This window comes from Pteropus vampyrus, unplaced genomic scaffold (genome assembly GCF_000151845.1).
Source record: "Pteropus vampyrus isolate Shadow unplaced genomic scaffold, Pvam_2.0 Scaffold276, whole genome shotgun sequence".
Lineage (NCBI taxonomy): Eukaryota > Metazoa > Chordata > Mammalia > Chiroptera > Pteropodidae > Pteropus > Pteropus vampyrus.
In genome coordinates this window covers 2,816,238-2,844,182 of record NW_011889057.1, presented here as the reverse complement: position 1 = coordinate 2,844,182, position 27,945 = coordinate 2,816,238, and the positions used below count along the sequence as shown (strand labels likewise).

Sequence of the window (27,945 nt, the reverse complement as noted above, 5' to 3'; positions counted from 1 at the left end):
AACCACATCTAAATCACTATCTTCTCTCACCTGGATTACATACAGCAGCTAGGGCCGACTTACCCAGTAGGCACAACAGGCAGAGTGCCTAAGTCCCACCATACTTTTAGGGGCCCACAAAAACATTTTAGTTATTTTAAAATTATAAAAACAAACTTTCAGGTAAAAGAAAATGTTTTAATGTATAACATTATTTGTCTTTATACCAACATAATCATAAAATAAAATTTTAAATAGTTTTTTATGAAGGGGTCTATTAAGGCGAAAATGCCCAGAGTCCATAAAAAGTTATAACAGGGCCCTGGCAGCAACAACCTTTTAACTGGTCTTTTTCTTCCATTATTGCATCTGTATAATCCACTCTCCATTCAGTAGCCTGGATATTCTTGTTTTGTGTGTGCGTTTTGCATCGAAGTATAACTTCTATAAAGTGTACTGTGATGAATTTTTACATATACACTCGTGTAACCACCACATCAAGACAGTAATCCTTTTCAAAATTTTACTTAAGTTATGACATTCCCTTGTATAAAATCCTTCCATGTTTTCCCAATCCACTTGGAATAAAATCCAAACACCTAAACCTGGTTTACAAAGCCTCACATGATCCAACCCCTACCTATCTCTGGAACTTCATCTTGTACCTCTCTCCACTCCCTTACCATACTCCAGTTACCAGCCTTTAAATTCCCCAATTTGCCAAGATGTTCCTGCCTTGGAGCTTTTGATCTAGCCATGCATCCCCTGCCTTCTCCTAAAGCTCTTCCTAAAGATGTTCTATATTTGTTACATTCTTATTCCTTCTAAACATGCCCAATTACAACTATCTTTACCCAGGATATTGGGTTTATTTTGCTTCAACAAAAAGTGATTTACAAAAAAAGTGACTTAAAACTAAATTCTGAATCTTCGCTTCCAAAATCCCTTGTGGCACACCCATTCCGAATTCCAGCTCACCTTCACCAGGTCCCAGGGAAAAGCCTTTGGCCAAGGCGGTCCCACCCCTTCCGTCTACCCCACCGACCGGAAGTCAGCGGATCAGGAGACCCCGCCCCGAGCTCAGACCCGGCCCCTCGTCCGCGCGTAGCCGTACGCAAAGCGTTAGGGGTTTCGCGACAGCCAGGCCCCACCCCTTTGGCCACATGTCGCGCAGGTCTTCCCGTCGGACGCCGCGCCACCTCCTCGTGCTGCTTTACGAACCTAGAGCTAAGCTGCGCCGCCCCGCCTCCTGTCTCTCTCCTCACCTCCCCACCCCCTCCCAGTTTCGCGTCTCCTAGCCCGACGCGCCCGCTATAATCACGTGATTGCCTCATCCGGGTCCTTTGCGTTCTCTCTCCTTCTCCCAACATGGCGGCCTCAGGTGAGTGAGCGGCTGAGCGCGGCCAAGCACCGGCCTCCTAAGCCACTCTCCGAGCCTGATCCACTGATTCCCTGGAGTCGGGGAATGGGCGGTACCGCGTCCCTTCGGATTTGGGGGTTGCGGCAGGCTGGCGACTTGGCCCTATTAGGTTATCGCCTCGGGATGTTTGGGGGGGAGGGGAAGGACACCCTCCCCCTCACACCCTTTTCACCTCGTCCGCGCGAGGTTGGAGCGGGGAGTAATGATGGACTCTGACTTGAGTTGGAATGAGGAGGAGGCGCAGAAAGACCTGCGAGAGACGTGAGGCCTTCCCATAGACGCGAAGCACTGTGTCCGCGTGGAGGAAGGAAGGAGGCGGTTGGCGCGCGGACGAATGCACACTAGACTAGGTCTCCGAGGCGCGAGGCCGTTGCGGACGGGAGTGGGGGTAGGGGAATAAAGGGGGGGGCAGTTAGAACGCGGTCGCGAGTCGGTGGAGGGGCGGAGAAAGGCAGCGGTGCGCGTGCGCGGTAGGAGAGCCGAGGGTAGTGGAGACTGGCGCGCCTTAAAAGCACGCGTAAGATCTCAGATGGCAAGATTTTACGTGCCTGTGTTGGTTTGTGTTATGTCTTTTGACTTTTTGCTCTTCCTCTTTTGGAGTGTGGCCCGGCCCCTGTACTTTTCGAGGAGTATATTAGGTTTGGAGGCTGAAGCTACTGGAGTCAAGTGGGGGTGGGGAACGCACTGTGGTGCGCCCACGTGTTGGAGTAGAGGAAGCAAGGGTGGAGACCCAGTTTTCTAGGCTTTTTCTCTTAATTCAGTCACCTCAGTTTTACTGAGAAACTGTGCAAGACTCGGTTCTGGGTGTTGGAAATACAGTGGTGAACAAGATCAGATCCCTTGGCAGCTTCCATTTTTGTTGAATTTTTATTATAGCTCCAATGGTGGGGTTCAGCTCTTTTTATTGAACAACTAAGAGATACCTTTAAAATAATACTAGTGGCTGGAGTTGGTTTCTTTTTTAGACTTTTTGGGCGGAGGGAATATCACTCATGAAAGCCTACTTGCATTTCTGATGGACTTAGCAGTGAGCTTTGCAACATTTTGTAGCGTTTTTAGTTTTGGGGATACTCTATCAGCGAATTGAACCTACAGGGATAGAAAATACGGGAGGATGTTACTTTGTTGCTGATGTGTGCTAAGTAGTTAACCTCTGATAGCTGGACTGAACATGTATAGACTTCCTATTCTATAAACAATACAGTATAACAACTAACAGCATTTACATTGTATTAGGTATCATAAGTAATGTAGAGATGATTTAAAGTATATGGGAGGATGTGTGCAGGTTATATGTAAATACTAGGCCATTCTATATAAAGGTCTTGAGCATCTGAGGATTTTGATATCCACGGAGGTCATGGGACTATTCCCCGTTCTTTCTTTTCCTTGGCATAACCCTGCATTCTGTAAAACGTTTATTGAACCCCTGCTATCCCTGGACGCTCATTTCCCACCACGAATTTATCTTCTTTGTTATTACTTAGGAAACTAAGTCTTTGGAAAATGTTGAGGGCATTGAGGTGCATTCGAACATACTTTTCATTGGTGTAGCACTAGACAGTTGACCAAGCACTTTTATGACTTGTCCCATTTGATGCTCTGAGATAAATGGTGATATCTCCCAGCTGTGAAAGATGAAATTATTTGTTCAAGGTCACATTATGCAGTGGCAGAGCAAGGTCAAAATCTTTGAGACTCCTGACTCTTCATTATCCACTTGGAAATAATGTTGGTTTCCGTGTCAAAAATTTAGGGTGCTTCCCAAAAGCTTCATCTGAAGTAAAGTGCTTATTTGGCCTGAATTTGCCATCTTTCCGGCTCAGTGTCATAACTTAGAAAAAAGCCTATACTCCCTTTCTCCACAACTTTTGTGGAATTTTTAGAAGTGGAAGACGTGTTAGTAGCCTTTGCCTTCATTTTACATACAGAGATGAGTGAAATCCAGATTAGTTAAAAGAATTTGTTTAGCGATGTCTCTTTCTATTCTTGCGTAGTAACTCTACCCCCTTGGAAGCCCTCATCTCTTTTAATTCTTTAATTCCATAAATCTTCCTAGAATATGTAGTATCTATTAGGAACTCTGTGCTAGTGTCTGAGCCTAAGGTTACATCTGACAGGTTGTCCTTGAGGAATTGAGAGATCTGTTAGATTTCTTTCCCCACTTTGAATCTTTTCCAATCAATCACATTGACTTAGCTGAGTGACCAGTATTCCCAAATATTGGTCACTCAACCAATATGACTATTAAAACCATAAAATTTTCATTGTATTTTTGGTATACTTTTTTTATGTCAGATGTGTTTTGATACAGGTTAATAATTATTGAGACTAATGCTTTAAAATTAGTAATAGAGTTTGCCTATACAAGACCTTTCATTTGTGTAATATTTTTAAAAATGCTATTATGTGTAGGATCTTATGTGATTGTTTTTATGGAGAGAGGATGGTGTCCAATGGTAGTTTTCCTACAATGCTTACCTTTATAGTGAAAAATAGTTTCGTTTATTGCCATTTATGCTGTTCACATATTAACCTATTTTCAAATCTCATCCTCTACTATATGTTTTTCTGAGAGGAAGATGCCCAGAATCAGAAGGCCAAGACTAAAACTCCCTATGAAAATTCAAGTGCAAAGCAAATAGAGAGTAGTGTGAAAGTAAAACAGCCTAAGTAATATTTAAATATATACTTTTAAATAGCTTTGGGATATAATTCACATACCATGTATGTATTTGTCTCAAAACTTGCTAGTATTTATTCTCTTTTCATGGTGGTGGGGGGAAGAATGAACTTCAGAGTATAGCTTTTCTTAAAACTATGCTTATTTATAGTTATGTGTGTGTGTCTGTACATTTACAAGTATACACACCAAAGTCGGTGTCTTAGATTTGTAATAGATATTGCTGTGGTCCTAATGGTAGGAAAATGCCCAAAGCAGGAAGTTATTTTCAAATTTTTACAGCTCCTCTCTTACAGAGACGCTCCAAGTTCTTAGTGTAGTGGTTAGTATGATGTGTATTAGATGCTTATTTTATACTTTTTTAATGTAAATGATCGAATTGGAGAGGAGGAAAAGACAATGTGGCATTTTCCTCAGATTGTGCCAAGATGAAGAAATTAGGGCAGAGAAGTCATAACTGAACATAGGTTGAGGTGGTAGTGTTATTATTTGACTTAGTTTTTATTCTCTGCTATGCTGAACTACAGCACAGTAAAGGCAAGGCCTCCCGACATCATGATATTGCATTGTATGAAACATCTTTTTATGTCTGGGCTCTAGACAGTGTAATTACTCTAGTTTTAGGCACTCTTGGTATATGGGTGCATTGATTGCATTTATACAATATTGTTTATTTGTTAACTATTAATTAGTTTTTAATCCTGGAGTATTTGGCAGTATTTACTTACCAAAAAGAAACACCTTACCCATCAGTTGTCATTTATCCTCACCCCAATATTAACTTACTATTTCTTTGTATTTACCTATTCTTAACGTTTCCTATAAATGGAATCATACAATATGTAGACTTCGTTACTAGCTTCTCTCATTTAGCATGTTTTCAGAGTTTATCTGTATTGTAGGATGTATGAGAACTTACTCCTTATTGCTAAATCCAATCATTGTATGGATATCTACATTTTATTTATATATCAGTTGATGGTCTTTTGGATCATTTCCATTTTTTTGCGTATTAGACTTATGCTGCTGTGATCTTATACAGATTTTTATGACACTTACTTTCTTAGCCTATGGTTACTAAAACATTCAGTAGAGTTAATAACCCTATAAAATAAGTTAGACTTGGTCTGACAGGATCTAAAATTAAGAAGCTTAATTTTTGACAAAGCCTCATTTGATTGTTAAGGCTATAAGAATTCACCTTCCTAAATAAGAAATACTAGTTTAAGAAAGATGCAGAAGTAGGGTGGCATGGTACAACAAATCAGCTTTATTGCTTATTGTACTGTAAAGTGTCCTCTATTTTGAAATAAAGAACGAGCAGCCAGTCTATAGACTTTATAACTCCAGTATCTGCCAGTTGGTGCTTTTATTACTAATACAATGGAGTAATAACAGGAAAACATTCTGAGAAATAATAAGGAATCATTTTTTACATGCTGCAGCAAGACTTGGTTTATTGCAGTGGCTTTTCTACTAATGTACTTTAAGGCTAACATTTCCTTTTGTTTGCCCTTTATTGATGTGAAATTAACACAACAGTGGTTCTCAACCAGGGGGCAATTTTTGTCAGCCACTTTGGACATTTAGCAATGTCTGGAGGCATTTTTGGTTGTCACAGTGGGGTGGGGACTTTCCTACTGGCATGAGTAGAAGCTGGAGATACTGGTAAACACCCTACAATGCACAGAGCAGCCCCCCACAACAACAAAAAAAAAAACCTAAAATGTCAATAATGTAGAAATTGAGAAACTAAGAGTTAAGTTTATTGGGTTTTTTTTGTATGCATCAAAACAAACCCTCTATATTAAGAAGGCTGTAGATGTAGTCTCTTATTAAAGGACTTGTAGACTTAAAATTTTGAAAAATTCTTTTTAAGATTTTTTATTTAGCCTGTATGAGTACATAAAGAGCTTCCTAAGTACAGTCTGCCGTCTATACCCGCACGTGCGTTTGCATCTGCAGATTCCACCCTTCACCAATCCTGGATCATATACGTTAGGATAAAAAGATCACAGCTGATATGTACTATATAGTTAGTCCTGCGATGGTTGCATTTGTACTGAACGTATACAGACTTCTTTCTTGTTATTCCCTAAACAATACAGTATAACAACTATATAGCATTTACATTGTATTTAGTATTATAAGTAATCTAGAGATGATATAAAATGTATGGGAGGATGATATAAAACAGCGGTCCCCAACTTTTTTGGCACCAAGGACTGGTGCTCCTATGATCTGGTGATCTGAGGTGGAGCTGAGGCCCCGATGCTGGTGCTAGGGAGTCGCTGCAAATACAGATGAAGCTTCCCTTGCTTGCCTACGGTTCACCTGCTGTGTGGCCCAGTTTCTAACAAGCCACGGAGCAATACTGGTCCTGGGGATTGGGGACCCCTGACTTAAAATACTACGCCATTTTATACGAGACTTGAGCATCCGAGGATTTTGGTATGTATGTAGGGGTGGAAGGATCCTGGAACTAGTCTCCCATGGATACTGAGGGACAACTGTACCTGGCACTTGTTCAGTAAACTACAATTGTAGTTAAAGCAACAGATAAGATTTAATAAAATTTCTGGGAGATCTATTTTTCCCCCTTAGTCCATGTAGGCTTGGTATTAAATAATTGGAGCACATTTTTGTTTTATGAGGTGGTTGGTTTAACTTTTTAACCAGCATAACATTTAAAATTAAGAATTGGACTTATTCCATCATTGTGACAATGGATTGATAGACCAGGAGCATTAAACAATGTTTTACTTATAAAGAAGTGGAGAATATTATTGAAATCCTAAACATGTGGGCCTAGATATTGGAAGAGCAAAGGGCATAGAGGATTTAGATAACATCATTTCTCAGTTATTGGAATAAAATAGAGTGGAACAAACATTGGCAACCAGTTTGGGTTTATTGATTTTACTTTTTAAAAGCTAGTTCCTTTAAATCTACTGCTTATATTGTGACTGGGTCAGTGTTGCTGCTAGAGTTAAAGAAACATAAATTAGAGATCTCGTGGAAGAATATTTGTCTCTTTAAATGAAATCTACCATTGTCCAGTAGGGATTTCTGAACCAAAAATTTTTGGAGAGGGTGGTGAAAGAATTAGAGGGGAAATGGAGATGTATGATTTGAAAAGGCATTCTAAAACTTTTAATTTTTTTAGTCATGATATTTAGTTTATTATTTTTGAAATTTCAAATAATGTTAAAAGAGAGTGTGAGACTTATTTGTCAGGAGTCAAGGGTTAAAAGCGGCAAAACCCTGAACATGGTTCCATAGTGTAGCGGTTAGCATGTCTGCTTTACATGCAGAAAGTCCTGGATTCGTGCCCCAGTGGAGCCACGGTCCATGGTCTACAACCATGCCACCCTGAACAAGCCCAATGTCTGATCTTGGAAGCTAAGCAGGGTGGAGCCTGGTTAGTACTTGAGTAGGAGACCACCTAGGAAGACCAAGTGCTGTAGGCATAAAGAATAATAATAAAGAAAAAAAAAGTTGTAAAACCCTGACTGAGAAAGTTGATTTAGGCCACAATAAGACCAAAAGGCAAGTTAATTCCAGATTCTGCTGTTTTGTTATTAGATTTGTATATAGAACAAAAAGGAAAGGGATGCCTTAATCAAATTTTTCTTATTCTTATATTGAACTTGAACTCATTATATGGACTAACCACTAGTTTTATTTCTATTTTTCCGAGTAACCAGACAGGTTAATAATTGGGTATAGCTGATGATGATATAAGGTAAAGTCCTATGAGGGTAAGGATCTCTAGCTAGCATCTTACTAGTCCCAGACACTATGTTTTAACTAGAGGATATGGAAAGACTAAAATAAGCCTATACACTGTAAGCATACACCTCAGATATGCTTTATGTCTTATGCACATTAACTTAATAAAATTTCCCCTAGGCCTTTGCATATGAGCCAAGAGCAATATCACTGCTATGGCACCTAACCTCTGTATAACTGCTTTAAAGCACAAAATAGATCCCCTCAAAAACCTGGTTGATGATAAATGATACGTTCAAAGCAGGATTAATATTTGCTTGAAAGAAGCATGGAGATTTTACATTCAAGGCCATCTTTTCCCTGTATTATTGCAACCAAGTTCTTCTGGTTTGTACGTTGAGGCTGAGTTACTTCAAGTTCTAATTGTGTCCAGATCGTTTATAACATTTATAGCAAACAGGACTTTATTTCCTTTAAGTTGGATTTCTAAAAGGCAGGTACCAAGCGAGCATTCTTCAGCTAAATAAATGATAAATCAAGTTACAGATTCTTAGTCCTCTTAGATTGAAAATTAGATGAGAATGGTAACATGGAAGAGGAACTCATGATTATAAAAGCCATGAAATTGATCTGTTACAACAAAATGGCTTACTTTTTTCTTACCATTTAGTGGATGCTCTCAGAGCTAGTTTTGGAACTTGAATTAGTCTTTTCAGCTCTTCTGCATTAGCCGTTGATTGGTGTCTTCTCAGAAGTTTTGAAGACTAGATGGAGAGCCCAGGTCAGTCCACTAAATGGAGTTATTTAGAGATTCCTGAATATTTCATAACTGCGGAAAACATTTAAATGTGTTGGTTCTTAGGGATTTCTTATTTATTCCTTTTAGTATAATACCTTGTCTTCATATGTGGTGTTAAGGTAGGCAAGGAGATAATTTTTTTTAGAGGGCGAAGTGATCCAGCTGTGTATGTGAATCTTACCATTTCAAATGAAGGTGAGTACATTTTACCATGGTTATTATAACCTGCCATAGAACTGATAACAAGCTTCTTAGAGGCTCGGGCTCCTGTGAGACGAGTCCTAGACCTGGGCTCCAAAACCCTGGGTTTAATTCTAGTTCTGCCGTCTAGTAGTTCTGTAATTTCAGGACAATCATTTAATCTCTCTGAGACTTAGTTTCCTTTTCTGTAAATTGATTGTAATGATTCCTATCTTGTGATTATTTTGCAGGTATCAAACAATCTTCAAAAGTTTCATACAGAATATATTATTAGGGGTAGAAATTTTGTTTTATTTCTTTGTATCCTAGGAGCAACAAATGTAATAATTGTCTTAAGAAGTTGCTAAATTAAGAATCTCAAATGATATATGAGTGATATGAGTGAATATACTAGGAAATTAAAGTTTGCGCCCACCCAACCTTACTCCACAGAAGGGACACTATTGAAAATCATTCTACACTCTTTTCCATACATAAGCATAATATGTGTTTAAACAGAAGGTACTCATATAATATGTATTCTGCGATTTCTCATTGGACTGTCTGTGCCAGTATATTGTGCTTTCTCCTTGTTTATATCTACATAGTATTCCTTCGTATAAATATGCCATAATCTAGTTCTTTGATGAGCCTTTATGTTGCTTGCTTTATAAATATATTTAACAATACTGCATTGTATAACTGTAAATACCTAAGATTTGATGAATTATCTTTCTCTTGCCTTTTTAAAATAGCAAAAAAGAAGAATAAGAAGGGGAAAACTATCTCCCTAACAGATTTTCTGGCTGAGGATGGAGGAACTGGTGGAGGAAGCACCTATGTTCCCAAACCAGTCAGCTGGGCTGATGAAACAGATGACCTGGAAGGAGATGGTAATTTTTACTTTCCATCATGCTTAGAACTTTCATTATCTTCTAGACAAAACCTATTCTGTAATAGTGGCTCACACTTGCCTTTTGAAAGGAACTTACGTATTTTGTAGAACCCGAAATCTTATGTATTTTATGGAATTTTAGATTTAGGCTTTAAGAGTTTGCGATAGGGACTAAATGGTGATTCAAGAGCTAGTTTCAGCTCTTGCACTTAACTTTTCTCAAGGTACTATCTTTTTAAGCCTCATTTTCTTCCTTTGAAAAGTAAAGACTAGTTTTTTGGTTTTTGTTTTTTTTTAGGTTTAAAATTCTATGATGTCCTCATAAAGTGATATTTCAATGTAAGCTGTTTATACCCAGAGTCAAGGGGTAATTCGTTCTAGGAGCTCTGAAGTCACAGTGTCCCTGGGTAAATAAAAATGGCCTGAGGAAAAGCTATAGAAGTAATTATGGGGGGAAAATACAGAAGTTATTGGGGTATCATCTGGACAAGCTCTGTGCTTTCAAGAAGTAGCCAGGAACAGGCAAGAGCTAAAAGAAATTTCGTATAGATGGTCATAAGTGTTCATAAGTGTTGATACCTTGAGTGCAAATTCATGCACAGTGCTTTAGGGATGGTATTGATTTTTCTTTTAAACGAAAGGTGAACCATAAAGAAAATACTTTTTCTAGCTGGAAGGTAGGAACTTGAGGGTTGTCCATAGTGGTTAAATATATTTAGAGTAAGAGGCCGTGTTGGAATCCTAACTGCCAGGATTGGCATCTATTGCTCTATGATCTATGTGACCTTGGGCAGGTTACTGAACCTTTCTGAAATCTGAGTTTCCTTCTTTGTAGAATGGGAAACAACCTCACAGAATTGTTAAGAAGATAAAATGTGATATGACGAATATGAAATACCTGGCACATAGTAATATTCCATAAATAATAGTTGATATTCTTCATTTCTTTGCTACATAGGAAATAAGAGCTACTGTGATTCTGTTAACAAAAGCCTGGGCCTTGAAATGCTTAGAAACAGGCAGTGGATACTGAGTCTTTCTGCATTACTATTCTGATTCTAACATTTCAAAAGCGTTTTCTCTTTGTAAAGTACTGTTATTACCGAATCCTCACCTTTTTTACCTGTTTTTCTGATATAGCTTATTTAATACTTGGCACTTAGCATAGGGTCCTCTTACTCTGTACAGTAAAGTTTCTTCTAACTTCTTATGTCCACTTTTCTATCCTAGTTTCAACTACTTGGCACAGTAATGACGACGATGTGTATAGGGCACCTCCAATTGACCGTTCCATCCTGCCCACTGCTCCACGGGCTGCTCGGGAACCCAATATTGACAGGAGCCGTCTTCCCAAATCGCCACCCTACACTGCTTTTCTAGGGAACCTACCCTACGATGTGACAGAAGACTCCATTAAGGAATTCTTTAGAGGATTAAATGTAAGTCTAAAGGTTTTAGGCAATTAACTAATATGTGGAGTAGCATATTGGTAGAGACTATCTCTGATTGTCTATATTGAGAAAGATCTAAGGTTTTGGCTAGACTTGGAAGAGACACATATATTAATTGAGTAAGTGGTGTTTAGGCTCTCCTTGGCTGAGAATGTTCTCATCGGACAGTCTTTATCAGCAAAATTAACAATACCTTATGGATACAGAAGAGAGCTCTCAAACCTATACCCCTTCTCATTAAGAAACTTAAAGGTGATGTATCCAGTTAATTGTTAAAAGATAGAAAGGTTTCTTTGAACTCAGCTATTCCATTAATGACAGACAGGTTTATATCAAAATTACTTTTTGAGTTTTTATATGAATACATTTTAACTGAGCAGATACATAGTTTATATTAACAGAGTTTGCTCACATATAATGAGATTCACAGTGTTTATAAGCTTACTTAAAAAGCTTAAGAAGGGATGTTTGAAAATGCTGGTCTAGAAAATTACAGAAAGATGAAAAAGTGAGTATAGAGGTGCCCAGAAGTCCTTTTTTCAAACTTCGATTAAAAAGTACTTAGGACTTTAAAAAAGGAAATAATGAATGACAGTTTTCAGTTATATTAGGTTTTTCTCCAGAGTCCTTTCCAATGAAAAAACATTAAAAGTACAGTTCTAAGAATCATCACTCTTTGTTTTTTGACTCCCTTCACAGAGCCTGTTCTCTGCAATGGGACACCAACTTTGCTGTAGTTGGCTGTCCTGATGTGATTGTTTTCGACTGCCACCTATAAATCTTCCTCTCTGTTTAATTCTGTATATCAACTAGAAGGCTGAATAAAATCTCTGATCTGTTCAGGCTTTCCACCTTTATGTTCTAGAACTGGTCTGTAGCTACTTCCCCCTTTCATATTTTGTTCCTTTTTCTACTGTTTCATGAGTTGAATTGAACTAGAATTTAAGAAACTATAACAAAATCTGTCTCGGGAGCCAGAATAAATTACCAAATCAGTGATACAGAAGATAAACTTGAAAATATTCATGAAGAAGTAAATCAAAAGGGTAAGAAAACAGATGTGGAAGATAAGAAGATGGCAAGAAAATAGTCAAAAGTATTTGAAACCGGTCTTAAAATTGGAAAGGAAGAGTGCCTACCTTGTTGTAAATAACAAGTAAGAATTAGTGCCAGGAAATGTTTTATGAAACTTTAAGACTGAAGGAAAAAATTCTGCAAACTTAAAATTAGAAAACATAAGCTCAAAGTAAAACCAGTTTATTGTGAATTTTTCCCTGTACTTCAAAGAGTAAAATTCAGTGGTTTGCCATCTCAGAGTCCAGACAGGGTAGATATGAGGGAGTTTACAATCCAGTGTTTGATTCCACCAAATTATTGTTAATGTATGAAGGCAATATGTTTCTCAGGTAAAGTTTCCAAAAGATATATTGCCCAGAAAACTTTTTGACAAAAATTGAGTCAACTTTCTGAAATATAAAAATTGTAAATATGTATGTAAATCAACTAAAATGTAGGCATGAAAGAGAAGACTAAAACTAATTGTGGAACAGGCAGTTGCTATTAATTGAAAAACAATTAAAAACTAGAAACAGAATGAAGCAAAAGTCAGATATTAGGAATACACTGAGCTCATGTTGAAGTTTCATATTCAAATTGAAAAGGTTTACTTGAGCATACAGTGTAGTCTGTCTTCTATCTCTTTGCACCAGTTTTCTGCCTAGAGACAACCAGGTTCTTGTGTATTCAGAGAAATTTGCATATACAGTGGTCAAAAAAAGACAAATGAGTAACATTGAATTGAGAAACATTTTTTGTTTTACTCCTTCAGATCAGTGCAGTGCGTTTACCACGTGAACCCAGCAATCCAGAGAGGTTGAAAGGTTTTGGTTACGCTGAGTTTGAGGACCTGGATTCCTTGTTCAATGCTCTGAGCCTCAATGAAGAGGTAAGGAAAATAAGGGTGGGGAGTTTAAGGGGTGGGAGCAAACAAATCTCATGTTTATCAAACTTGATAATTTTTAAGTTGGATCAGTAGCTATTTTAAAGATTTTTATAATATCGACAAAGAAAAGTCCGGGTTATTTAACAGTGTAACACTTAAAAGTCACACCCCACTTCAGCGAGTTCAGCAGGCCTGCATGATTCAGGGAATACTTAGGTGGAAATTTGTGGAAGATAGCCACCACAGCGAGTCTTTAATGGAGTCTCACATTTGTTCATTCACAGCTTTTGCCTCAGCTTTAGTAGCTTTGCTTTTTCAAAATAATTTGACCAGATAAAGCCAAATAGAAAAATCAGTTTAGTATTAAATGGCATTATCTTGTTTTGGAGGGAAGTAATGGTGTTTTTTATAATTTTAAGAGGGTTCAGAACATTTCTCACTTGGATGTCATTGTAATAAATACATGTTCCTAGGAATCTTTTACAGAAGAATGACAGTAAACATTCAGTCCTGCTTTTTAATATTGCTCATAGTTGGTTTTCTATCCAGACACACCAGAAGTTCAGTAAGAAGAGGAGATTCATCTGTTAATACATGAGAGGGACATAGAGATTAAATCTAATTGTAATACAATTAATTTCTCTGATTGGTGTCATATAGTGATTCTTAGGCTAGCCCAAGCAGGGTGTTGAAGCATTTATTTACCTGTTAGTGATGAAAGTTTCTAATCTACGAACTGCAGTTGTGGGTTTGGTTTTTTGTTTGTTTTTGTTTAATACCTCCAGTGACTTTAGAAATCAAATTATATATGGGAAGAAAAAAGGCTCTTTTTTGTCTTTTATAATTTTGGAAACTCCTCATTTCCAGTGCCATTTGTGCCATAATTCTATAGTCCAGATCTGCCATTTGACATGATTGATACTAACACCTCTTAAAATATTTTTCCTGTCTCATAATTGAGTGCCACCATGATAATTGAAGTAAATATTAGGTAGAAATAAAAATCCACATATTTAGTTAAATATATGAAAAGCTAAAGTTCTAGAGTTTTTGTTTTCATCATTTTTTAGACTTCATTAACATTACTAATTTTTAACTTCTTGGTCTGGATTAAAAAAGAAAGGCATACAATTGTTATCTGATATTTGCTGGATTAACTGTCAATGTAAAGTGTTCTCATGGTCCAGACTTAGGAATTACTGTGTATTTAAAGATATCATTATAGTGGTATTTGATATAATCCCAAGTATTTTTAACTAAAACTCACTGCTACCCTTCTTCAACTGTAGATTCTACTGTGAAATGAGGAAAAGTCAGCAAGCAGTAGGATTAATTGGGTTCAAAGTATATAAATAATGATGTGGGAAAGGGAAATCAGAGGGTATCCTGGAGGAACTGATTTAGCCAAAGGTAATATTAAGTGAAGGAACACAGAAACCGTGGTTTATGCAACTTTGTAATACATAGTAAGGGTTCTGTAAATGCTTGAATGAATAATTATTGTGGACTCAAATATGCCTTTTATTTAGCTAGTTGTCCGGGAATTATTTTTAGTTTATTGCACTTAATATTAAATTGCCTTTTATGGTTAAAAAGTTAACTCTAGTCTGTGAAATTTGGCTTTATAAAAGTAGTAAGTTAATTTATCTGACATTATTTAAGCCCAACTTAAATTTGTTAATTCTAAGGTGTTATTTCAGTTTTCAAGTCTTTCTAAAGGATTCTTTAGCCAACAAATTGGAGTGTTGGCTAGATTACAGTATTTTTCCTTTATCTTCCTTCCCCCAGTGCTTCTGCTATGCCCAGACGTTCAAGGTCACTCATGGGATTTGTGCATAATGGGGCAAAAGGTTGGTTAATATGGTCCTATGCTCTCAGTCTCTAGGTAACAGGAGAATTCGAGTGGACGTTGCTGATCAAGCACAGGATAAAGGTAAGAAAGCTGATAGAAATTTTCTTGTTTTGTTATGTTCCTAGGATGACAAAGCACAGCTGCCCTTTCTCAGAAAATTTTAATAGAGGTAGATAGTGGTAAGCCTACCATAATTTAGAGCAGTTGTTCTTAACTGAGGACAGTTTTGCCCCATAGGGGACATTTTGATGTTTGAAGACATTTAGGGTTGTCACTACTGACATCCAAATAGATAGAAGAATCCAGGGACTTATTGACAGCCCCCCACAACGAATTATCCAGCCCAAAATGTTAATAGTGTTGAGAGTGAGAAACCCCGTTTGATGTAGGTGAGCATTCAATATATAATAAATAGATTAGATATACAGCAGCACATTGTACACAAGGGGAACCTAATTCATGTATATATCAGGGCTCCTCTACAGATAAGCATTAAGCTAATATGAATAAGTGTGAGGAAATAAATCACTCATTTGAGTTGGATAGTGTGCTTACAGGTCTGGGGTAAACTCCATGACGACACTGTGGTATGAGTAAGAAATACAGTAAATTAAGGGTTGAGGGGGGTTTTATGCATGCAAGAAATATTGGGCAAAAGTATTTGTGAGCTTACTCGTGGTTTTTTATCTTCTTTATCTATAGACAGAGATGATCGTTCTTTTGGCAGAGATAGAAATCGGGATTCTGACAAGACAGATACAGACTGGAGGGCCCGTCCTGCCACAGACAGCTTTGATGACTACCCACCTAGAAGAGGCGATGATAGCTTTGGAGACAGTAAGTTCATTTTTATCAACTTAGTTTCTTCTGTGTGTGTTTGTTTTAGAGACATTTATTTTTAAAAAACTAATGGATTCTTAAGTACTTGAATTAACAAGAGTTCAGCAAGACTGCTGGGTTAAGAGCAATATACAGTAAGTTCTCAATGTCATCAATAGGTTCTGTGTAACTTTAAGTGGAACAACATTTAATGAAATCAATTTTACAAAGACTAATTGATAGAAACACGACTTTAAGTTACTACAGAATCTCATCAACACAACAAAACAACATTGAACCAGAACTACATTATTCAAAGACGTGCTGTGCAAAAATTAGATGCATTGCTAGCAGAAAACAAAGTAAATTTTGAAGATATCTTTTAAAATAACAAAATTCATTCTCTTCTAAAATAATAAATGTCTACTATGTGCCAGTTACTGTCCTAAACTCAGGATACAGCAGTGAACAAAACAAACAAAAATCTTGTCCTTGTTGGACATTGCTTATACTGGGAAAAAAGAAACAATCTGCAAATAAATAAAACCTAATTTAGAGATGTGGAATAGAGAGTGTCATGGGGTGGGAGTTGGGGTGAATGACAAATTTGATAGACCACCTAAATCCAACAAAAGCATTGTAAAACCTTTATTGAAGAAGTTATGCAACTTTATTGAAATAATGTGAAGAAATACTCCACACTGGTTATTTTTAAAATGGAAAAAATCTAGTATTCAGTAAAGAAATGACAAGTAGTGGTTTGTCCATATAATGGATTACTTTATAGCACAACATACATATAACAACAGGGATAGAATTTAAAACCTATTATATTGATAGGGAAAGCAAAAATGTAGAAATTTGAAAACAATATCATAGTGTTAATATGTAAGCTATAAAAACATGTATGTGTGGTAATGTTACCACCTTCATGATTATGGAGGGAGTCCTTTAGCTACAACTATAACATAATTGCCCTTTTTTTGGTGACATTGATTAAACATACTGCTTTTAAATTTAAAGACAAATAAACATGGCAAAAATATTGACATCCACTAAACCTAAATAATAGGTTCATAAGTCTGTTATAATCAACTCTGTACTTTCCTGTATGTTTGAAAATATAAGTAAAAAGAAATTGAAAGAACAACTTAAATTCACAAAAATTTTAATGAGCTTTGTACCAAATATAATTGAGGAAGCAGTAAGAGATAGATTCCTGTTTGAAGAGAGTCCTCCACAATGTAATAAGATGTAGAAGGAAAAAGGAAATCAGGTTTACATCTGACTTTATAATCAAGATTTTGTGACCCAACAAAGCCTTGACCAGAATTACCTGAGTTACTTCACTTCAGCATTTATGCAAGTTCTATTATCAGGAAGAAATAACTCTCAAAAGAAAAATCAGTTAGATCAGGGATCCCATTTTAAATCCTACGTTTTCTCACCTGAAACCTTGAATTTAGAGCAAACAGGATGGATAACAAGAAAGAGTTGTTATCCAAAGCTACGAAGTTTGTAGAACTTGGTTATGGCCCCAAAATCAGCTCTACCAACATGTGAGTGATCCCAGGCTGCACCAACAGGTCAGAGGTTCCTATCTCATGCTTTGGGTCCATAAAAGACATTTTGGAGGTGAGGGGGAGTATTATATTAAATAATACTGTAAAATCTTAACAAATACTGTATATTTCGTGGCTATCGTAGTAACAGTGTACTGATGTGATGCTTTTCTTCACTATGGATCCCTGTTATAATGTACGCTTATAATCATTTTAATATCTAAATAAAATCAAGTATAGAGTTCATTATCTCTACAGAAATTAAAATAAATTTCAAAATAAACATTTTTTATGTTTTTTTGTTTTTGTTTTAAATGCTCTTCTATATATAAGTGACTAACATTAGCATGTCTTTTAATTTATAAAATTTAAACTACCACAGAATGAATGAATGTTCATAGACAAATGATGTTCTTTGCAGAATAAAATTGTTTAAAAGGAATCAGTCATAAAAAGAAGATCCCTCTTTGTCTTGTTCACATAAGTGACTAAACTCAAAATGTTTTAAGGATTTTTTTTTTAATAGTTCATGCTTAGAAATTGAGATTTTTCACATAAAAATCTAGGTTCCCAGCTTCTCTCAGAAAATTGGAAGATCTAGCAAGTCAAGCTAAATTGCTACTACCCTCCTATATTTTTTCCAAATAATATTTTATGAGCACATTCAGTAAGTACATATCTCATTCAGTTTTAATGGTTGCTTTGTATGGGTGTCCTCTACTTTAATCTATAGCTTGTGCACCCAACAATTTTAATATAAGGAAGCACTACAGTGAACCTCCTTGTATATATATCTACAATATGTCATCATTTGCTCAGGATCAATTCCTAGAAATTGAATTGTTGGCCCAGAGGGTATACATAATTTAAAATCTTTTAATACATAGTTCTGAAACAACTTTCAGCGTGGTTGTACTATTTTAATTCATCAGTAGTGTAGGAGTTGACTGCATTATTTATAAATTCCTCTAAACTTTGCCAATAATCCTTTATTTTAATTTTTGTCATTTTGGTAGTGGAATACGATGTCTTATTAATTTTAGTTTCTGTTACTTGAGTAATAGACAACCTGTTCTATGTTGCATATATATATATATTTTTTTTTTTTTTTTTTTGGCCTCAGATTTGTGATTCATGTTTTTTTTTCAGGCTAAACTTTTTAAGTGGTCTTTGATTTCATTCTTTGACGTCAAGCACAGAAGATGCCAACTATATTTTCTTCTAGTGTTAACATTTTTTAATATTTAAATCTTTAATCCTGGAAATTCATTATAGGATACATATTTTCTCTCCCTTGACTTTCTCCTAAATTGTTAACCCAGCAATGTCTATTGAATAACCAGAGAAAGTTTTTTTAGTCAAATAAATGACCTAATGAGCTATCATGTTTCTTTCTATTAATCGTGTGTCTCCCCCCCCCCCAAAAATTGATGTTACCTGTCTCTTTTCCCTCTAGAGTATCGAGATCGTTACGATTCAGACCGATACCGTGATGGGTATCGGGACAGTTATCGTGATGGTCCGCGCCGGGATATGGATCGCTACGGAGGCCGGGACCGCTATGATGACAGAAGCAGCAGAGACTATGATAGAGGTCATTATAAAACACCATTAAGTTAAATTCCTTTCTTTAAGAACTCTTTTTTTGCTTTTTCTTCCCTCCAGTGTGTTGATTACAATTTGGGATGTATTTACAGGCTACGATTCCAGGATAGGCAGTGGCAGAAGAGCATTTGGTAGTGGGTACCGTAGGGATGATGACTACAGAGGAGGCGGGGACCGCTATGAGGACAGATACGACAGACGTGATGATCGTTCATGGAGCTCCAGAGATGATTACTCTCGGGATGATTATAGGCGTGATGATAGAGGTAATCATTGTATTTTGCTTGCTTAATGGAGCAGATCACTGAAGAAAGTGATTGGAAATATTTCAGTAATGTTTCAAACCCCTTAAGTGGGCATAAATAGAATTTACACATTGTAAAGGATGTAGCTGAGCATTATAGAGCACTGGATAAGGATGATATAATGGAAGGAAAGCAAAGTATAGTTCTGACCTCCCTTAGCGTATAGATTTTTCATTTAAAATTTTATTGAGTAAACAAAATAGAAAAGGAAAATAAAATATTTGTCAGACATCTTTATGATGTGATCTCATTTAATAAACTACACTTAAATTAGGTAGTGTTAGTCCTATCTTTCAAGTGAAGGCGGTAACACTCAAACACGGTCTCATAGCCAGTAATTGGCACTGTGGGGCTAAAACCAAGTGTTACTGATTTCAGTGACATTATAAATTTCCACAATAATTCATGTTCATTCATTAATGATGAGATGTCAGTGCAACTCTTCTAAAATTTATGCCTCTAATATTATGACAGTTGTATAAAATATTGTGTTATAAATCTGACTTCTAAAAGGTATCAATAAATGGCCATCACTTGTGTTCCGATTTTAGGATAGCATCGGAAAAGTAAGGCGTCTGGCCCAGAATTTTTCTCTTTATTTATCTTTAGATAGCAAGCCTAGCCACTTAATATCCCTTTGTCAGCCCTGACTTATTTTACCAAACACTTTATATACATCATCTGCTATAATCCTCCAAGTAAGGAAGGTAGACCTGGATAACTAATAAAACACAGTGGGATGACAAAAGTCATCAGGGTCATATTAAAATTCCACTGTAGTTACAGTCTTTGCTCCTTTGCAGACAGGAAATAAAAACTGCCCAACCATCATCATGTTTTTGACCTTAACACAGTTTCTGAACAAATAACACAAGTTATTTGTTCAGTAGGAAAATCAATGGACATTATCAAAGGAAGAAGAAAGGGGAAAGAGAAATAAAGTTGCTTTAATAATAAAGATTTTAAACTTTAGTCCACCAAATATTAGGTATATGACTCAAATAGGTTACTCTTTCTGACCCCCAGTTTTATCCTTCACAAAATTATAGAGATTAAAACTATCGGAAGTTATGTAAACTGTGAACTTAAAACCCTTATAGAAAACTTATATCTTGCTATATCATATCCTTTACAGATAGATAAATATGTAGTAAAAGTATAAAGACATGCATGGGGATAACAAATACCAAGTTGCACAGTGGTTATAGACAGCAGCACAGCTAGGCTTGTCATTAGAGGAGGATACTCAGGAAGCATCAGTGATTTTTGTAGTGTTTTATTACTTCAGCCAGATGGTTGGTAAACATAGGCTTTCATTATTTTCTATATCTTTTGTATATCTGAAATATTATAGTTAAACACTGATTTTGAGAAATTCAGTTTCCTTGAAATATTCAGGTTTATCTTAAAATATGCTGACAACTTGGATCCAGAAAGAAATCCAACTTCCTTAGAGTAAATATTCAGATGTATAGTGTTTCTTGCTTTACCCTGTGAATCACCATCAGATTTCTGTTATACACAGAGACAACAGTATAAGACTAGAGCCTTCCCTATCATATTGTTATAAGCTTTTAACCTGCTTGAAGTAATCCATCTTTCAGACCACATTTTTTTGAACAAGGTACTTTCATTCAGTAGTTTATTGTCATTGAAAATTCTTTCCCGGGTAATAGGAGTCAGGATAAATGATTGATTTACTGTATACATTTTTACCGTTTTTAGTTTTACCCTTAGTCTGGTACTGCATCATGGATGTGGTGATGGAAAAACTGATTGGACTTGATTATTTAAACCACCTATTTTCTATTCTCCTTCTGACATTCTCTGCTGGATTCGTTAGGCTGCCAATCTGAATCCCATATAGCATTCATAAGAGCTATGTCTGAGAATCCAACTTTCAGCCATTAGTTTCTGATGATTTTGAAAAACTATTACTTAGAGTTTTGTTTAACTTAGGTCCCCCCCAAAGACCCAAACTGAATCTAAAGCCTCGGAGCACTCCTAAGGAAGATGATTCCTCTGCTAGCACCTCCCAGTCCAGTCGAGCAGCCTCTATCTTTGGAGGGGCAAAGCCTGTTGACACAGCTGCTAGAGAACGAGAAGTAGAAGAGCGGCTACAGAAGGAACAGGAGAAATTGCAGCGTCAGCTGGATGAGCCAAAACTAGAACGACGGCCTCGGGAAAGGTGAGGTGATCTTCAGTTAAGGATTTCCCATTTTGAGTCCAGTGGTTCTTAGGAGCATTACATCCCCATGGGGCACTTCCGAAATTTGTGTGGATGTTTTTGGTTGTCATTCATCGGTATTTAGTATACATAGTATACATAGGTGGTCTTTAGCATATGGGCAGTTTTACCCAGTAAAGTGTTGTTGCCAGTCCATCACAATTTTGAAAAAGGCCTGCTGGACCTAAGCTGCAACAAATGTAAATTGGTGGTACTTTAATACAGGAGTCAACAAATTATGTATAACCTAGGCCTGTTTTTTATAAAGTTTCATCTGGCCCTTGAAGAAAAATTTGCAGACCTACTAAAGTTAAACCCCACCACTGTGAGGTGAGTGGTTGACCTCTTTTCAAGTTACTGGGGATAAAATAGAAATGTTTTCATTTGGTGAGTATAGGCTAAATTGTTTTTCATTTATTTTTGCTATGTGTATGTATATGAGTGTTACTTCAGGACATTAAAGGAATCATCATAAAATATTTATTACAGAAAGGTGGCATTGGCTCTGATAGGGTAGAAACCTCCGTAACAGTGTTATGAAAAACAAGACTTAGTTTTAGAATTGTGTTACCAGTAACGGAAGGGGTAGTGTTGTAGATGATTTAGGAGAATGTTCTTTACCCTAGCTGGTGCTTGCTGAAGTATTTGGAGCCAGTATTTTAATGTCTGCAGCTTTCAAATGGTATGAAGAAAAGAGAGAGACAGATGCACACACTTGCTCATAGATAAAGCAGGTGTGATAAAATATTAATAAGTGATGGTTCTTGGGTCAGCATGGGTCTGAGCTGGACCTAATGTATTTTGTTAAATCTCTTACAGACACCCAAGCTGGCGAAGTGAAGAAACTCAGGAACGGGAACGGTCAAGGACAGGAAGTGAATCATCACAGACTGGGACCTCATCCACATCTGGCAGAAGTAAGTCAGACCAGGGTGGGTATCATATTATTGCCCTTTTCCGTAACCTGTTCATAACCAAATTATAAATTCAGTCATGGATTCTGTTTGGGTTGCTAGTGTGAATTAATCCGAGTTTCACATCTCCTCCTCTGAAAAATAGAAGTGGGCACCAGAGGAGACCTAGATCGTCTGTTTAATAATTTTCCGTTAAAGAATATATATTTGACTCATGTTTGTCTCTACATTTTATGTGTTGACATCTCAGAGTTACGTTTCTTCAGAGTAGTCATAGTCCTGTAGCTCTGTGAGCTGCTCCCAGGGCCAGCCTTTTTTCATGTGTCATATATGACAGAGCAGTGTCTCAAGTGTTGATATTCTTCTCGATTCTCTCACTTGAATTTAATGATTGCTCACAAGCATATTTAGTGTTTTAGAAACTGAATGGTTCAATCGTAACACCTCCCTTCCCTTATTGTAAGCCAGTTTTTTTAAGGCTTCTCTCACTTCTAAATTGATTTGTACTTGAGCACTTCAAAACATGGCTCAGGGCTTGGGTGATTTGGAAATTCATCCAAGCATTGTAGAAGCTTTCTGGAAATTATTCATACTGAGGTAGCCTCTTAGCAACAGGATGTAATTACTCTTTTTGTAGCCAGGTAGGAGTATGATGGTTGGGTTGATTAGTTTGTTTACTTCTGAAGAGCTTGCACTTAAAATGTGGAAAGTATCTAACAAAACAAGCTTCTAGTTTTGAAGAGACATTAGATGCCCTTTTCAAAAAACACATGAGTATGTTCTGTTTTTTTAATAAATATATAAATGTGATCGTAGTATGTTTTGTTTGTGTGTGTGTTGAGCCTCTGAGTTGAAGTTGATCAGTGGTTCCTGGAGTTTCAGATTTCAACATGATTCTCCTACACACACATACACCCCATTCTCCAAATTCAGCCATTTTAACACAATCCAGAAAGGCTCTGTAATTCTAAAATAATGCTCGTTCCTAGGAAAAATCACATGGCTGTCCTTGTAGAGTCATTTTTCCTATTTCTGTTAGTAAGACATCTTCTCAAAATGACATTTGGAAACCTCTGGTAGCCAAATTAGTGTCTGTATTTAAAAATAGTGATGGAAAGCAGTAAATATGGTTGTGGACCATTTCTCGCTCTGTTAGATCCTAATAAATGGTTATACAATAAGCCTTTTTTTTGACCTCCCCACTCTGACTTCACAGATGCACGAAGGAGAGAGAGTGAGAAGTCTCTAGAAAATGAAGCACTCAGTAAGGAGGAAGACTGTCACTCTCCGACTTCTAAGCCTCCCAAACCTGAACAGCCTCTAAAGGTAATGCCAGCTCCTCCACCAAAGGAGAATGCTTGGGTGAAGCGAAGTTCTAACCCTCCTGCTCGATCTCAGAGCTCAGACACAGAGCAGCAGTCCCCTACAAGGTAAGTCAGCCTGGAAACATAGCAGTTGATTAGCTGTAGAATCTTAAATATTGTGATGTTATGATGGAAAGTGGCCTCTTAGTTCAGACTCAGTAGTGTACTGGAGCTGGCTCATAATTGTTCATTTATGTTCCAGTTGTTCCATTTCCTGGGGTTTTGATATCAGGTCAGCATCATTTTGGTGACTAGAAATCTAAAAATGCTATAAATCAGAACCCGCCACTGCCACATTTTGGCAGTATAGCCTTGGTGGGGGGAATCCGGGGTGGGGTTCCACTTCACTTTCCTAAGTCTTAGGGTTTTTATTTGTAAAATAGAGAATAATATTAACCTTGTGTGATTGTGATGATTCTAAAGGACTTAGACTTAGTGAGTGTTTAAAGAATTGCTTTTGTTGTCTTTCTTATATTTTAATGTTCCACATTAAGTATGTATTTTTGGTTCTCTGTAAAGCTTACTGCACTTGGAGAATGATTATAAGTTTCTTATCTGTTCCTTTTCCAAGACAGCTGATGAATGTGATTACGTGTTTTCCTTCTAGTGGTGGGGGGAAAGTAGTTCCAGCTCAACTGTCTGAGGAAGGACCAGCAAGGAAAGGTAAGACCAAAAGGGGAATAATATGTTTATCTAGAGGCCTAAATAAAAAGGCCTATAGAGGATTCATGAAATATTGAACTTCAGTGTATTTTGCACCCGTTTTATGTTAAAAGTTCTTAAATTATTTACCCTTTTTTGCCAGTAGAGGGCAGGAATGCTCTCTTTGAAGAAAGTGTGGAGCCCTGCCCTTTCCTGGTAGAACATTTCGGGGGTGGGGCGGGCAGTAAGAATCGGAAGGAAATTAACATGCTCACTCTAAATTAGAAATGTCACCATCTGCAAGGCCAAGGTCACTACACAGTGGCATAGTCCTTATTGCCAGTTTGCTTTTCATGATGGTGTAACCCTACAGTAGAACTTTTCAGTGAATCTCATTTGGTGGATGTCTGGGTGGGTATGTGCGATATAGAAGATGTGGGAAGAAGGTCTTAGGAAGTCTGGATTGCAGTGAGGTTTAATTTCCCTCAGTACATGAGTACCTTTTTCTCCAGTTGAAACCTAGGAAAGGAGGAGTAATTCTTTTACCTGCCTTCTTTTTTTTTTTTTTTTTTTTGTATCTCCACTCAAGCAGATGAAAACAAAGTGGATGGGGTGAGTGTTCCAAAAGGCCAAAGTGGGAACTCCAGCCGTGGTCCAGGAGATGGAGGGAATAAAGACCACTGGAAGGAGTCAGATAGGTATGGATGTTCTCTCATTATTTGTAATGTTTCATTTGATACTAGACACAAGTGTCTTTGTAATTAAGTTCTTTGTTCTCCAAGTATTGCCAGATCTCCTACTGTGAACAAACTAAAATCAACCAATATAGACAGTTACAATTCTGAGAATCTAGAAATAACAGAATGTCCAGATAGCAAGGATTGTTGACTGGAGGTGCCTTTTGAGTGCCTCAGAACTGTTTGCAGTTGCTGGGAGAGTCCTTTCCTAAAGATGTGGTTTTATGCTCACATCTCAGCAGGAAAGATGGCAAAAAGGATCAAGACTCCAGATCTGCACCTGAGCCAAAGAAACCTGAAGAAAATCCAGCCTCTGTAAGTGTCAAAGGCTTGTTCTCAACTTCCCTCAGCTTGCTTTTGCTGTTGAACTCCCTTTTATTTAAGGCTGCAACAGAGTGGTTGGAAATAAGGCACTGCTGCTTGTTTGAAATAGTGAAAGTGGCTTAGATTAGCATTTTTCTGTTTATACCTTTCACTACTCTCATCCCTTTTTCAAGATAAAAGGTGTTATGACCTCGATAAGAACACACGTGCTTCTGACAGCTCTCCCTAGCTACTCTCCAGTGGAAAATGCTAATGAGCAAGCGAGTGGGTGTGGTCTGGACTATCATCCCCCATTTACCAAAGTGTCCGTATCCTGTTTCTTGGATTTTGATGTGAGAATTCAAGGCCATGGTCATTTTATCACTCTCATCTATTATAGAAGTTCAGTTCTGCAAGCAAGTATGCTGCTCTCTCCATTGATGGTGAAGATGAAAATGAGGGAGAAGATTACACCGAATAGACCTCTACATCCTGTGCTTTCTCCAAGTCTCTCTCTACCCTGGAATATTCGAGAGTAAAACAAACTTCTATCCAGACAAGACACAATAAAACTCACCATCTCCTGGAGACCTTTCTTAACTTTTTTTTTTAAGAAATGAAATGAAATGAAATGAAATTCTTTTGCATGCTGCTGCAGCCTTTAAAGTATTGAACTAACTGGAGAATCACCAACGTAGCCAGAGAGAAAGAGACATTTTAACGGAAAAGTTGTGCATTTTTATGACACACGCAGTTGCCTGTGTGATTAGTGCCTAGAGGCCTCCGTTTAGCAAAATGGCAATGACGGTGATGCAATGTCTGGAATCTGGTTGGGCAGTAGGGCAGGTATGAGGAAGAGTGAGATTTCTACCTTTAATTCTTACTATCCTGATGTGGCATATATGAATTGTCAAACATTATCTGAATAAATTCTCCATCCTTGGTAAGGTAGGTTTAGCCTCAAGTTCTTTTAGTCTCCAGGAGGCTTCCAGCCCCTCCTCTTATTTAATTCTGAGTTACTGGGGCCAGCCTAGGAGGAATTCCTTCATTTTTACCCCCCAGGGGGGTAGCTGGGAATGAGTCTGCAGGCCACTAACGAATAGGACTGCTTGGTGACCAAAATAAGTGGGAAAATCGTGGTTTGAAAAGAAGCTTTGGGGAGATGATGAATTCTTTTGCATCAGTAATAGGGGAAAATGGTATGACCTCCAATAAACACATGAATGGTTTCTTCCTGGAGCAGGAAGCACTTAGGGGTTGTGGGAATTCCCAAGTCTCATATGTCCTGGTCTCACCCTTATTAAACACCATCCTTTCTTAAAATTCAAATATATCCACATTCTGTTGAAATCTTGGAGCTTTAAAAATTTAGATTCTAGTCATCGTCTTATGTTCCTTATGCTTCTCTTTCCTGTTACTCCCAAAAAGCAGCTTCTGTTTAAATCACATACCCAATCTAGGCATTCTGTATCCACCCCTGGAAGCTATCAAATGAGGAATCACTGCTTTTCTCAAAAAATCTTGGCTCTTTCATGTCTTTTGACTCTCCTATTCATTCCTGCTCTTGCTTCTTTGACCCCCGTTACACCTCAGAAAACTCCAGAATTAATGGTCTTAGGTAGTGAGTGGAGGTGGATAGAGACAGTTAAATTGGGAGCCTTTCTTATGACCTTGATTGGGGTTTGGGGGCTTTTTTTTTTTTTTTTTTTTTTTTAATAAACAAGTTTTCTTTTCTCCACTGAAATCCCACACCAATGTTTGGATTTATAATATGGCCTAGACCAATGTGTGGTTTGGTTTTTTTTTTTTTTGTTTTATTTTATTTTATTTTATTTTTTTAGCTTCCCTTGAGAGAATAAGTAATAAGTGATAATGGAGAGAACTATTTAACAAGGTCCTGGTTTTTTCTTGCCACACAGTAGCTTAAACTTGCCTGCTTTTATGTGTACTTTTGTACTATCAGCTCACTAGATGGTATCCTTATGGGCAATATTGGTACCTGAAGAGAAATGACACCTTGGTCTCTTTTGCAAGCCCTTCTCCCATCAGTCCTAGGTTAGACCCTGTCCAGCCATGCCAGAGGTGTGAGTTTATGAGTGCTGCAGTAGTGGGCATAATGAGTCATTTACCCAGTTGACATAAAAGACATACCAAGGGAAATAACTTTAATAACTGGCTTGGATGGCTAGTAGCTAGGAAGTGGCTTTTAGAGATACCCAAGGTTGATGGGGGTTTTTTTTTAAACCATTTGCTATTGATGGTGAAAAGGTAGGGTTTGCCCTCTTCATGTCTACTCCTTCCAAATAGTTGTATCCAAAATGGTTTTTTCCCACTCTCTACCCTGTCCCCTGTTAAAACAAACAGGGATTTATGTCCCGCTCCTCAAAACATGTAAAATTTGTACAAAAATATCTTCTATGAAAATGATTTGTAATCTGTAGACTTAATACCTGGGAGATGTCTTGATGTGAATCCCATCCTTTGGGTTGTGGGGTTTTTTGTTTTCTCCAAATAAATCTGATCTTTAAAGTTCA

General features: G+C 37.3%; 1 protein-coding gene across 7 annotated transcripts; it reads left to right on the top strand.

Moving 5' to 3' along the window:
* Nucleotides 1–1,146: 1,146 nt before the first annotated feature.
* EIF4B (eukaryotic translation initiation factor 4B) lies at nucleotides 1,147–27,945 on the top strand. Of its 7 annotated transcripts, XM_023520801.1 has the most exons (16): nucleotides 1,590–1,660; nucleotides 8,759–8,808; nucleotides 9,549–9,686; nucleotides 10,919–11,127; nucleotides 12,968–13,084; nucleotides 14,960–15,014; nucleotides 15,636–15,770; nucleotides 18,771–18,908; nucleotides 19,012–19,185; nucleotides 21,184–21,412; nucleotides 22,271–22,368; nucleotides 23,582–23,795; nucleotides 24,337–24,392; nucleotides 24,964–25,069; nucleotides 25,351–25,423; nucleotides 25,812–27,945. In XM_023520801.1, exons 1-16 carry the CDS (start codon nucleotides 1,602–1,604, stop codon nucleotides 25,890–25,892), a joined length of 1,932 nt encoding a protein of 643 aa, XP_023376569.1. In that variant the 5' UTR covers nucleotides 1,590–1,601; the 3' UTR covers nucleotides 25,893–27,945. The 7 variants fall into 7 exon arrangements, with proteins under 7 accessions (XP_011374153.1, XP_011374152.1, XP_011374154.1 ...); XM_011375851.2 differs by lacking the exons at nucleotides 1,590–1,660; nucleotides 8,759–8,808 and adding an exon at nucleotides 1,147–1,360 and having other exon boundaries at nucleotides 22,271–22,383; nucleotides 24,961–25,069; XM_011375850.2 differs by lacking the exons at nucleotides 1,590–1,660; nucleotides 8,759–8,808 and adding an exon at nucleotides 1,148–1,360 and having other exon boundaries at nucleotides 22,271–22,383; nucleotides 24,961–25,069; nucleotides 25,348–25,423.

Bases quoted from the DNA above. Each gene is read 5' to 3' on its own strand.
- EIF4B (XM_023520801.1), top strand. From the start codon at position 1,602: ATGATGGACTCTGACTTGAGTTGGAATGAGGAGGAGGCGCAGAAAGAC. The intron at 11,128-12,967 runs GTAAGTCTAAAG...TTACTCCTTCAG, and splicing joins AATTCTTTAGAGGATTAAAT to ATCAGTGCAGTGCGTTTACC. The intron at 22,369-23,581 runs GTAAGTCAGACC...CTGACTTCACAG, and splicing joins CTCATCCACATCTGGCAGAA to ATGCACGAAGGAGAGAGAGT.